Raw genomic sequence first — 13150 nt, 5'->3', positions numbered from 1 at the left:
ACAAACACAAACACATTTTATACATTTGTATATCAAATGGGTAATTATATACCGAAAATGACTAATTGTATAACGAACCAGATGACAAAAAAAATGAAATATTTGTTGTGAATTATAAATAAAATAAACTATGGCTATAATATTTAATTTAAATTAATAATTTGCTATTTCATACGATTTTTCCTTAATACTATAGACTATAATTTCTTATAAACTATACTTTAACTTTCTAAAGTTTTAATTTCCAAAAGAAAAAGTAAAATTAGGATAAAGTACGTAGTTGAATTACATTGGAGAGAAATGAGTGTACTGAGAAGTATGCATGTGCGCCACGACTTTGTAATTTTGACTCGCCCGGTGCATAATCTGTCCATTTATGTAACATATCTTTTCTTTTTAGTCCGTATAGAGAAAATTAATATATATTTATTTATTTATTAATAATTTAAATTTAAAAATACATACTTTATTTTTAATGAGATAATTTCTAATTTTTTAAATATTTATGAGTTATGACTTGTCTTAAATCATAAATTTAAAAATTCTTTTTGTCTTTTTAAATTTTATGTCAAGTTAAACAATATTATATAATTGAGACGCGCGATACATTCAATCTTCCCATCGTATTAAATAATCTATGAATTTACTTGTACTTTTTTTTAAAACTTACAATTGCATTAATTAAGCTATCCATTCCTCGATCAATATGAGACTTTAACCCAGTCTAACACTCCACTCAGATAATTCCACTGTATATCAACTATTTAGCCTTGTTTTTAATTATCGATCTTGATAAATTTCTGCAAAACAAAATGTGCACACACGTTCAAGTGTCGAATGTTGTAATTTTTCCTCATTAAAATGGTTAAAGAAAATAGAGGAAAAGGGAGAAGTAGGACATGAATGTGATGTTATAGGACAGGCGCCGACGCAGAGTTTAATTAGTTATACATTCATTCAAATCCACTAACTTTAATTTGGCTTCAACCATATGTGATGTTATAAAAACATTTTTCAATTTTGTCATGTTTGGTTGGTTTAAATATTTTTCAAATTAATTTATTTTCCTCAAATTTAAGGAAAATGAGTAAGGAAAACAATCACTAAAATTCTTTTTCAATTTCACACCTGAACTTTTCACCCTAACTCGTGTCTCAAGTATCGATTCCTGATACAAATTAGGGATCCGACTTCTAATTCTCACTTTGGGACCTCACTACCGAGTCCCCACCTTGATTTGAGACTGAACTCCCAAATTCTGTGTCGGGTCCAATCAGGGTAGATCCTGATTTGGGTGTTGGGTCCTGAGTAAGGATTCCAGATCGGATCTTGAGTTTGGTATTGATGTTAGGTCCTGAGTCAAGTGTCGGGGTGGAGTTCTAAATCGGATTGGAGTCAAATTTTAAATCGAGAGTCGAAGTCGGGTCCCAGGTCACGTGTCAGGTTCGGGTTCCTAATCGATCATCGAGGTCGAAGGTCGAAGGTCGAGGTCAAATCCCGATTTGAATAGTTGGGGTCAAACACCAATTCATGTGTTGGGAGTCGTGGTCAGATCTAAATTTGGAAGTCGGGTTCTGCATCGGGTGTAGGGATCATATCCCCATTCAAAAGTCGATTTTCTATTTGGGTTTTTGGCCTCGATTAAGGTTCCAGATCTTGGATCGGGGTCGGATCCTAGGTCAGATGTAAGAATTAGGTCTCAATTAGTCATCGGAGTCTGGTGTCGTTGTCATGGTCAAGATCAGGTCAAGTTTGAATATCGAGTGTTGGATCAGGAGTTTGGGTTCATATCTTGGGTCGAGTCTCGAGGTTGATTTCAAATTGATTGTTAGGGTCATGTCAAAATTTGGATGTCGAGATCATGTCCTAGTTTAAATGTTGGGGTCAGATCTTGGATCAAATTTAGGAGTTGGATCTAAAATCAATCATTGGGATCATGTTTCGATTCGGGTGTCGAGATCTTGATCGGGTCCCAGTTTGAATATCAGGTCTCGAATTGGAATTCGGGGTCAAGTCCCGGATCGAGTTTGGGATCGGATCTTGCATCAGTCATCACGTACCGTCTCATTTCGAGTGTCGGGGTCAAGTCCCGGATCAATGACCTAGATTGGAATTCAGGTCTAAAATTATTTTTCTAAAAAGTATTTTATATTCTCTAGCCAAAAATAAAAGCTATTTTGGTGAAAAGTATTTTCCATTCACCAACCAAATACTAGAAAATACTTTTTCCACGCACCAACTAAACATGATTAAGTAAGTTAGAAACCAACTTGTTTTCTAAGAAAATATTTTCTAGGAAAACATTTTTCTTGATAATCATGTAGCCGTCATAAACAAAAAATACAAAATTAAATTTTTTTTGTACATTTTATGTTATAAACAAAAATAAAATAATTGTTAAATTTAAAATCTTAATTGACTTTATACTAAATGAATTAAAAAATTGAAAAGACTAACACATTAGTCATTACTAATAAATTCATAATAATTGTACCATACCGATTAAGAATTAACATCTAAAGAACATATGCATTTAAATTAATTAAAATATAAATATATCAAGTTTGACGTATAATGGTAGGTTATTTCGTAAATGCTAGTTTCTTAGTGACGATATATCCTTGTATTGACGAAGATTTTTATCCAAGCTTTCAGCCATAAGAATGTATTTTTTAATCAATTTAACAAAATAATAGCGGCTTACAATCTACTTGGTTTATTATCATTAGTTGATTACCATAAATATTTAAATATTTTATTCTATACATAATATATTTCTTACAAAATTTTACCACACAACATGATATGGCTGTTATAGATGAGCAATTTTACAAAGAATATACTACTATAATAAATGTCACTACCGTTTTAGATAGAATGTTGTGTTTTTATCATTACTCAGTCTCAATTTTTTGATTATTCTACAAAATATCAATATTTATTTTTGAGCAAGATGCAATCTTTCATCATTTGATTTGTCACCTTGTTTCAAAGTGATTTCAGATTTTTTTTTTGTGAAATCTTAGCGATTAAACTGATAATTGAACCGATAACGACCAATAAACGATAAATTGATATCTCAATGGTTCTATAACGGTTTAGCATGTCTACAAATCGATAAACGATAAGTTGAACCGATAAACTTCAAAACCAAAAGAACCGATTGATATACACAACCTATAAGCAACACCATTTGCAAAACAGTAGTTATCGATTTGGACTCTGAAACCCCATTCCAACTCCTATAACCCCATCTATTATTCAAGGACAAATTTAGAATTTAAATTTGATGACTAACTTTTCAATATGAGTAGAATTGAATTTTGTCAAAACATTGAAAAATTTCATGTATATTTGCATTACGTTACATATTGAAAATATTAAATTTAGTTGAACCTATTGATCAAGACTCCATCCGTATCTACATCCAAACAACCCCACCCCTCCCAAAAAAAAAAGGGGGTGGGGAGGAAACCTTTGGCTCCATCATGGGTAAAGGGAGTTAGATATACTAGTATCTATTTGCATGTTCTAAGGCTCAGAAAATGATCCACAGAGCTATCATGTTAATTACAGTCACTCCAGTATTTCTGTCTTCTTCTTTTGTTCCTTTTCATAAAGAAAAACAATATACATATATACACCCCCACCTCTTCAGTGCATCAAGAAAACACTTAGATATGCCCTTTTAAGTCCTATTTTTTTGTTTCCCACCCGATGTGCGGAGCCCACATTGAAGCTCCGACTAAATCCGGATCACGCACTGCATGGCCCATTCGGGGATGGCGCTCCCAACAAAATATCCTTCCCTCAAAAAGCCAAAAGAAGAATAAAGTCTCAATCATACATATATATATATGCCCATCAATAAAAAAAATTAGAATCAATAGAGATGGGAAGAGCAATGGTATGTCGATGGACAACATAAAAAGAAGTCCAATTATGTCAAATCCTTTGAGATAACCATAGAAACTTTGGGATTACAATGTTTAGTTGATTTATTGAACTTGACAGTAGAACAAAAATGAATACTAACAATGATGTTTTCATCAGCAAAACAAAACATTTATAAAATTGACTCTTCTTGTCTCTTTAGATTGTCATCTTTCTATACACCAAACTACAAAACAACTAAAAGCTCACACGCAAGAAAGAGAGAGGACTAGATCCGGGTAGCTGAAAATCGAATGTACTGAAAACGAAATTGGTCAAGAGTGTCCCTGTAAGTATAATGAAAATAATAAAAGAATGAATTGATGAGAGAGGGGGAGGGGGAGAGGGGTGTGTTTCCTTTATACATACCATAATGAGGTCATGCCTGAAGCTAGTTATGACCCACACTTTTCGTCTATTTGCAGTTTGATGGTGACTCAGGCTTCTCTATACCACATGAATGACATGTTACTCTTGCAGACTGTCCCTTCAAAGATGTTTTACTCCAATAGTAAAGATTAGGAGAGATAAGATTAGGAATGGAGATATGTGGGACAAGGTAGGAGTGGCTTCGATAGAGGACAAGATGTGGAAAACGAGATTGAGATGGTCCGGACATGTGTGAGAGGTTGGTTGTGGATGGTTTCAGAAGAGTTAGAGGTAGAGGTAGATCAAAGAAGTATTGGGAGAGGTGATTGAACATGACATGATGCAACATCAGCTTACCGCAGACATGCCCTTAGATTGAGATTATGGAGGACGCGGATTAGGGTAGGAGGTTAATTAGATGGTTGAGCGTTGTCTCGCTTATTCTTCTATACTATTAGCCGTATTACTCTTGCAGTTGTTTATCATTTGAGTTTGGTAATTATTTGTGATTTCTTTTACATATAGATTATTGTTTTATCTTGTTATGACCACTATTAACTCTGATTTTGTTACGTTTTCTATAGTATTTTGCAATGATTTCTTCATTTCAATTATTTATTTATTTGGACTGTTTATATTTTCTGGAGCTGAGGGTCTATCAGAAACAGTCACTCTATCTCTAAGGTAGTGGTAAGATCTACGTACTCTACCCTCCCCAGACCCCATTTTGTGGGATTACACTGGGTATGTTGTTATTGTTGTTGTAGCAAAGACTATTGTAAGCTTGTTTATATCAGGCTATCCGCCCCAACAACTTGAACTACCTTTAAATGGTACCTCATTTATATGCTCCAATTGCCTCATTCAAATTGTAGATGGTCCTATAACTCATTAAGTCTGACAGTCTACCTGAGACATGTTCCTTGGTATTTTATCTTAGTACTACAACAACATACCCTACAATGTAATCCCCACAAGTGGGGTTTGAGAAGGGTGGTGTGTACGCCGACCTTACCCCTGCCTTGTGATTACTCACATTTACAGGTGAGTCTACCATTTGAAGTTGGCTTTCTTTTCACTAGCACTGACTGACTACTACAAGAATCCATAAATTGATGCACTGGTTGTAGAAATTATTTTTTTCACTTACCTGATAAGTCATCAAAGATTAAACTAAATAGACCATCCACCACCAACAAGCAAATAACTTTTTATTATTCTGTTTTTGGTGTGGGGAGGGTGGGGTTTTTTATTTATTACTTCTATTTAGAGCATTATCATAGATCACAATCTACAATATCAAACCCCAAATTGAAGAGGGATGTTGTCATGTTAAACCATCGAACATAGGTTGGTTTCGAGAGAGTTTGAGATATCCATATGACTTGTCCTACATACAAGAAGCCTCAATTTCTAAGCCACAAACATTTACACAGCATTATAGTGAGAGAGAGAGAGAGAGACAGAGTTATAAGGATCCCTCAAAAACATAGGCCAAGAAAAAACTCTTGGAACCCACATCAAATCTTGTAAATGTTAAGGACTCGGATTTCATGTCTGGTAAGGGAACAAAAAAAAGGCACAAGCTAGCAACAACTAAGTAGGTTGAGAGGACCACAGATAGCACATGCACAATTATCCGAAATTTAGAAAACCAAAGTGAAACAGCTTTCCATTCCTTACCTTATTATCACAGCCTTGAACCTCTCCAACGTAACCGAGCAGCAACCAAGCCGGCTACCCTCTACATTGGCTGGTCTCGTATCGTATTACCTATCAAAAACAAATACTCTTCATAGGTGCTGAGTTCAGCCTCTCCCCCAGGTGTGCAAGCTTGCCACTTGAATCCTTAATTAGCTTGGTAGTCCAAACACGCCAAAGTGTCCAAGTACTTGGAAGATTATCAAAAAGAACATTTAACATATGAAGAAAGAATTAATAGAGTAAGCTCTGTATCACTCCACTCAGAAACATTTTAGTGCAACTCTCTTCTTATAGATTGGTACAGTTGTAATTCTTTCTCATGACTCTCTACTTTGCAGTAAATTACGAGCACATCATAATGAAAAAAGAAATTTTACATCAAAGCTCTCAGCAGAGTAACGACAATTACTTTACATATAGTTATAATAAATTCACCAATCGGAAGCAGGTTTAAGATGTAGATGTTGTACATCTATCATGCTCAACTACCTTCTGAATCTTGCAATATGAAATTGCAACTCCAGCACTGGATAAACCATCAAATGATATCTTCTACTTATTACAATAAATAGATAAAAGTTTCACAGCGAAAAACTGTTGAGCTACAATCTTTATTTGGATGAAATATGAATTCTGCATTAGTAGTTAATGGTGGTACACTTGGAGATATCTGGAGATCTTTGAACAGCATAGCTCATATTCCATCTCGATGCATGCTTTAGAAGATCTAACACAACTTATTTCGTGAATTGAATCTTGCTATACCATGAAAGTTGAACATGTCCAACTGAACCATAAGGATCACCTTACACATACATACCTATCAGGTTCCACAACTTCTCTACTGTTACTGTTTTGAAAGTTCTCTAACTTCCAATGACTAGAGCAATACTCCAGTCCTCCACAATTTAGAAAATGAATTTCAATGCACAATGATGACAAAAACAAGCAATTAATTCATCCTTCACCTGAGGAGGCAAGCATATTTAATATCAAAATATGATTTGGTATTCCTTTCATATAGCTCATCTGTCCATTATAAGTCAATCGATCTGTTGTTAGGCCCCATTTCATTTTAATTCCTGACCATCACAGAAGTTAAGAATTAAGTGTAAGTGATTTCTCAATATTTAGTTGTAATCTTTGTACTTCAAATATGAGGAAACTTACAAAGGATTATAGTTCCTCTTCCAGATGAGCTAGTTCTTGTCATCTTGATGTGCTTCAAGCAGCCCTGATTACTAGCATGTCCAATAGCTTTTACATTGAATTGCCAGAGTTTCTTCTTTATCTCCGCTAATTCCTTCTATCTCTCTGCCTGCATGTAATTCCATCAACTTTCATTGCTAGTAGAACTCTCCCTACAATGCTCATTAAGCCCAAGCATTTCAAAGTCATGGCCCAGCCCTCTTTCTCCATTGTCACTTCACAAATAAGAATTTGGTTCATCCCCTCAAGTCCAACAGAAAATTTAAGAGCTTCGATGAAAACTGAATGTTAAGAACATCTCCTGTCCAATAGAATTGAGATTTCTTTCAGGTAGCTCTTTATTGAGATGGAAGAGGCACTCTTCTGCCATAGAAGTTCCTTGTTTAGCTTAATGTCAAATTTGATTAATATATTTGGTTTCCTTGTACTGGAATATTTGGATTTTAAAGGTTATTCCTCAGCATTTTAATGCCTTAATTGCTCTGCCGTTGCACATTCAAGAAACTAGTCCACATTGAAGCATGGTCTTTCAACAATCTCACTTGAGCTACTGACTTGTAGCAGGACTCCCATGTGTGAGCCACCTTGAACATCATAACTCTGCTTACAGTATGCACCAAATCATAACGGAGCCGTCTTGAGCACCATAACTTCTCTTACAGTATACTCTTAACCACTTTTAGCTATGTATCTTACAAAACAATCAACAAGGACCCTCATTTGTGCCATACCTCATAAACCATTTCTTTTAACTAAACAAATCCATGAGAAGAAAAATGTGGCATATTTTTTATCATTGCCTTTATCTCATCTAGTGATATCTACCAAACTATGCCCTATGTCTTTCTTTAATCCCTTCTCTTTTATCTGTTCCCTCAACATCTCAATTTCATTCCACAGACCATTCCTCGCATACATGTTTGATAGCAGAACATAAACCCCGTCATTTTGAGGGTCTAAATCGAGTGCCCGTTGAGCAGCAAATTTACCGAGTTCGACATTGTCAAAATTATGGCAGGCACTAAGTAAGGCCCCCCACAGGGTAACAGTAAAATTATCATTCTCTTTGTAAGATAAGTCATTGATTAGATTCCATGCTCTATCCAACTCACCTGCACGACACAGTAAATCAATCACACAACTATAGTGCTCAGGACTGGGTTCCAAACTGTAATTAGATGTCATTGATTCGAAGTACTGCATTCCAAGAATTACATGGCCAGTGTGACTACAAGCAGAGAGAACAGTCAATAACGCCACACCATCTGGTTTGATTCCTTCCATTACCATGTCATTAAACAGACTAATGGCTTCTTCAAATTTCCCATTTCTTCCGCAAACACCAAGCATTGATGTCCACAGAACAACATCCCTCTTTCTTTCTCCACATCGAAAGCCAACCATGTCGAAAACATGCCTAGCCTTCTCCACTGACCCACATTTTCCATACATTTCAATCAACAGGCTTTGCAGAAACACATCAGATTCCACATCATGAACTTTTCGAATAACACATCCATGAACCTGCTTACCCAATTCAAATGCAGAGAGCCCAACGCAAGCACGCAAAGCAGCTGAAAAAGTGAAATTATCCAAACATAAATTTAAACATGGCATCTTCCTCACCAATGCCAGGCCCTCCATCCACATCTTAGCTTCAGAATAACCTGAAAGAATTGCATTCACGCACACTGTATTCTTCACAGGAATTTCATCGAACATCTTAGCTGCATTCTTGATACACAACGACTTCGCATACAAATCCACTAAAGCACACCCCACATAAACACTAGAAAACCAACCCGATTTCCGCACAAGGGTATGAATCATTTGCCCAAATTTCACATCTTTCACAGCAGATGAAGCTGTAATGGAGCTACACAACGTGTATGAATCAATGTCAATACCACCAAAATGCATGAAAGAGAATGTACGAAGAGCAAGAGAATGAAACCCATTTTGGGAAAAATGGGAAAGGATTGAATTTAAGAGCAAAGGGTTTCTGGGTTTGAGGAATTTGAAGAAATTGGTTAAGGTCTGAAGATGGTTGTTGTTGTTGTTGGGAAGTGAAGTTGCAAGTTTGAACTGAAAATTAGGGGAGATGAAGATTAACCCAGTTCTAATTAGGTGTGCTTGAAATACTTTAATGGCTCTGAGATTCTTTGAGTTGCAACAATGGTGGAAAATGTTGGTGATGGAAGAAGAAATTGGTCCTCTTTCGAACTGCGATTGAGTAAACATACCTGAATTCATTTCAGTTTACAGTAATAAATTTACTTGATTACTAAACTACTTTTAATGAACATGAAAAATACTTAGATACAATAATTTAAAATGGAATAGGAGAAGTAAATTAATACACCAAATAATGAATATAAGATGAAATTATTACCTTAAATAATTTTTAGCAAGACATAAAAAAATATTAAGGATAAAAATATTCATTTTGAACTCTGTAATATATTAATAGAGCATTTAGGGAAGTAACATAATAATCTTGAAAACTGAGTTTTAAAATAAATTTTACGATTATGTAATATATTTATTATGTAATTGTATTTCTTCGATGATTTCACTTTTATTTGAATTATCCATTATTATGTATAATATATAATATTTGCTTGCAATTTATTTTATTTAGAAATTTAGAATAAAATATTTTATAACAAATGAAGAATTTGAAAAGAATAAAATTTTATATTACATAAAGATTATATAAAATGATTATTTGTAAAAAGATGAAAGGTTTTAACTTTTATATTATGAAATAAGAAAATAAAAATGATGTATCAATTAATTATGGTAAAAATAAATGTCTATAAAAAAAATCTTAAAAAAATCACAAATGATCATGTGAATGAAATTATAAAGGGATAATTTCAGAGACCTCCCTCCAAGTTTCACTCTATAACACTCCCCTCTCCCGTGGTTTAAGATATTACGTATACCTTTCTTATTTTGATTTTTTGGTAATCATTCTTTAAACTTATTTAAAATAAATATAAATTAATTATAATTTGACATATTTACCCTTTTTTATATTATTTTTCCTAAAAAAAATAAATTATGCCGCCTTTCTCCATCACAATTATTTTCCAGTAACATAACCGTGTTCCTCCTAATTCCAAGAATAGAGTTTCGACATGCTATCATAATTTTTGTATTGATTTGAGATCTATCAAATACTCATTACCGATATTATCATTTTTATTAGAGCCTAATTCAATCTAAAAACATATACATAGATATCAATCATCCTACTTGATGCTCGTCCTGTTCAATTTTTAATGGTTAATATCGTACCACCTAATTTTTAACATATGAGAGATGTTTTGGAGTATTAGAAGTAAAAGAGAGATCAATGGACTTATCCGCTGCAACCAACAATTATATCGTCACTTTAGAAATTACAAATTCGATTGCTTTGAGAATCAACAATTTCCTCTGTTATTAATCTCTCATTCAAGCTTAGATCTAATTTAGGATGATTTTATCTCTATTTCTTGAATCAACTAGTAAAAATATTTCAGTAAAACAAATTGACCGTTCTTATCTGATTCCTCTCCTCAGGAGTCCAGTATCACCTTCAATTTGAAGAAATCACCCATGAATTGGTAAAGATGAAATGAAGATGAAGATGATAAGTTAATGTTTAGTGAAAATGATGGCTTAGCGTGAATTACATCACCAGTGAATTAGTTCACTTTATTTGCACACCTTCGATCTTTGTTTGGTAAAAAGAATGTGTATCTATACATAATATAATAATATTAATTTGTGTTTGTTTATTTTTGAATTATTTATTAAATGAGTCATTTTTAATAATATGTTTAATATGAAGAAACTAGTATAAAAAGGGCAAATATGTCAAATCATAATAAATTTAAAGAATGGTTACCAAAAAATCAAAATATGGGAGGTAGATGTAATATCTTAAACCACAGGGAATGTGAGTGTTATAGAGCGAAACCTAGAGGGAGATCTCTGAAATTAGAACAGAAAATTTATTTGCATCAGACATTTTAAGACAATCTAATAAATATAGAGAAAAAGGACAAATAAATTATTGTTAGCTCAAAATTTACATTATAAATTTTTAACTTAAAACATAATTTAGTATAAAATAATATATATCTGATATACAATAATATACAAAAAATTATATTTCTTTTTTATATAGATGTTAAAAAATTTGATATACAATATATTACATTATAAATAATTATAAGAGGTATTTATACACTCATATATATAAATCAAAATTTTGTCAAACATAGACAAATAATATAATCTATGAAAATTTATGAAGAGGTAGTCGGTCTATTATCCCCCTAGGCGAGATATCATGAATCATAATAAAATTTGATTGAGAAATATTTTGAAAAATGGCTAGTACTTTGCTTTTGAAATTTTGCTATAGTAATCACGTCTATAATTTGCAGTTTCTCGAAGTTGCGGATGACATTTGAAATGAATTTTATTATGTTAGGTTCGTCTTATCAAGATCTATCATTTTGCCTTGAGTTTGAATTTTTTGGAGGTCGAGAGGAGGTTGTGGCTCCATGATAGCCCTCTAGGCCTCTTAAGTTTCTTCTTTGGGCCAATTTAGGTGAACATTGAAAATCTTGATTAAATTATATTTAAAATAACATAACATAATAGTGTAATTTTCCCTAATACAATTTTTTTAATCATTAATTTTTTTAGATGAGTGTGCCCTTGTTGCGCACGAAAGCTTGATGTTAGTTTTGTTTGCATTGTTAAACGGAAAAGAACATTTTTGATCCATTTAGTAATTATAGAAGTATTTCTGAACCAAAATATTTATTGCAATGACATTTTTGAATTAAAGTATTGACGACAAGAGTATTTTTATTGATTTCACATAGTTTAAGGACATTTTTGGCTCTTTTTCCTTGAAGTAATTAATAACTTAGAACAACCTTTAAGTTTATAATTTTGCATCTATGATCAAATTTTTTCTTGAGCACGTAGTAGGAATGTGCATGCAAGAACACCTAAGTAAACTAATAAAATGAATCATTAACTAATATAATCACATCACATAAAATATCTAATATTTGCAATTTTACATTTTGATAATTACAATTCATTTATATTGATATCACGAAGCATATACTATTTCATTTTTGAATTACAATGTCAACATCATGCGCCATCAGTCCTAGAGGTTACAAAGATTAATGGAGGAAGAATTAAGAATGGAATTGATGTTTGATAACTAATGTTAACAACGGACAACAAATGTGCTGCCCATGATCAGTCCACCAACGTTATCAGCAACGTTTTATTTCCACCAAAATAATGAGCAATTACTATTCACTCTTTTTTTTTTCTTTTTTTTCTCTCTTCATAAAGAGTGAATAGTAATGTCACATATATTACTTAAAACAATATGTAAGAAAACTGTCACTAACGGATAGTGGCTTTCCAAATGACGGATTTTATTAATTTAAAATGCTAAATTACCAACAAAATCAAATACCTAAAAATTTGTTTATCTTGACTTAAATTTTAAAAAAATCAGATCTTATATATTCAGTGCTCTAAAACTGGTGATATCAAATCACACCTTCTAACAATTATTAATAAATTGATTATGCACATGATATATAACACAAAGAGTAGATACTTAGAATATTTTGATAATATAAGAGCATAATTATGATTATCAATTTACGTTTTCTTAAAAAAACTTACCAATTATAGATATTCAACTAGATAAAAAATTTCTAGTTATAATGAAACTAGAGAAATGAATTTTTGATATTAGATTTCTTCTTAAATATTTTAAATTTTAATCAATTATATTATTAGTAAGGTTTCTATGATTTTTCTGCACTTTAAAATTCAGAGCCTTTCTATAAAATTTGTATAATATTTTAATCATTACAAAACTTGTATAATGTATATC

General features: G+C 32.6%; 1 protein-coding gene across 1 annotated transcript; it reads right to left on the bottom strand.

Moving 5' to 3' along the window:
- Positions 1-6362: 6362 nt before the first annotated feature.
- On the bottom strand, positions 6363-9509 carry LOC102593121 (putative pentatricopeptide repeat-containing protein At3g23330). Its single transcript, XM_006365868.2, has 2 exons — positions 7177-9509; positions 6363-7088 (listed from the first exon to the last, which is right to left on the bottom strand). The coding sequence occupies exon 1, from the start codon at positions 9466-9468 to the stop codon at positions 8023-8025; it is 1446 nt and encodes a 481-aa protein (XP_006365930.1). The 5' UTR covers positions 9469-9509; the 3' UTR covers positions 6363-7088; positions 7177-8022.
- Between the last annotated feature and the right edge of the window lie 3641 nt (positions 9510-13150).

The sequence above is a fragment of the Solanum tuberosum genome, unplaced genomic scaffold (genome assembly GCF_000226075.1).
Source record: "Solanum tuberosum cultivar DM 1-3 516 R44 unplaced genomic scaffold, SolTub_3.0 scf00553, whole genome shotgun sequence".
NCBI classification, from domain to species: Eukaryota; Viridiplantae; Streptophyta; class Magnoliopsida; order Solanales; family Solanaceae; genus Solanum; species Solanum tuberosum.
The sequence above is the reverse complement of the archived record's forward strand: the minus strand, read 5'-3'. Positions and strand labels throughout refer to the sequence as shown.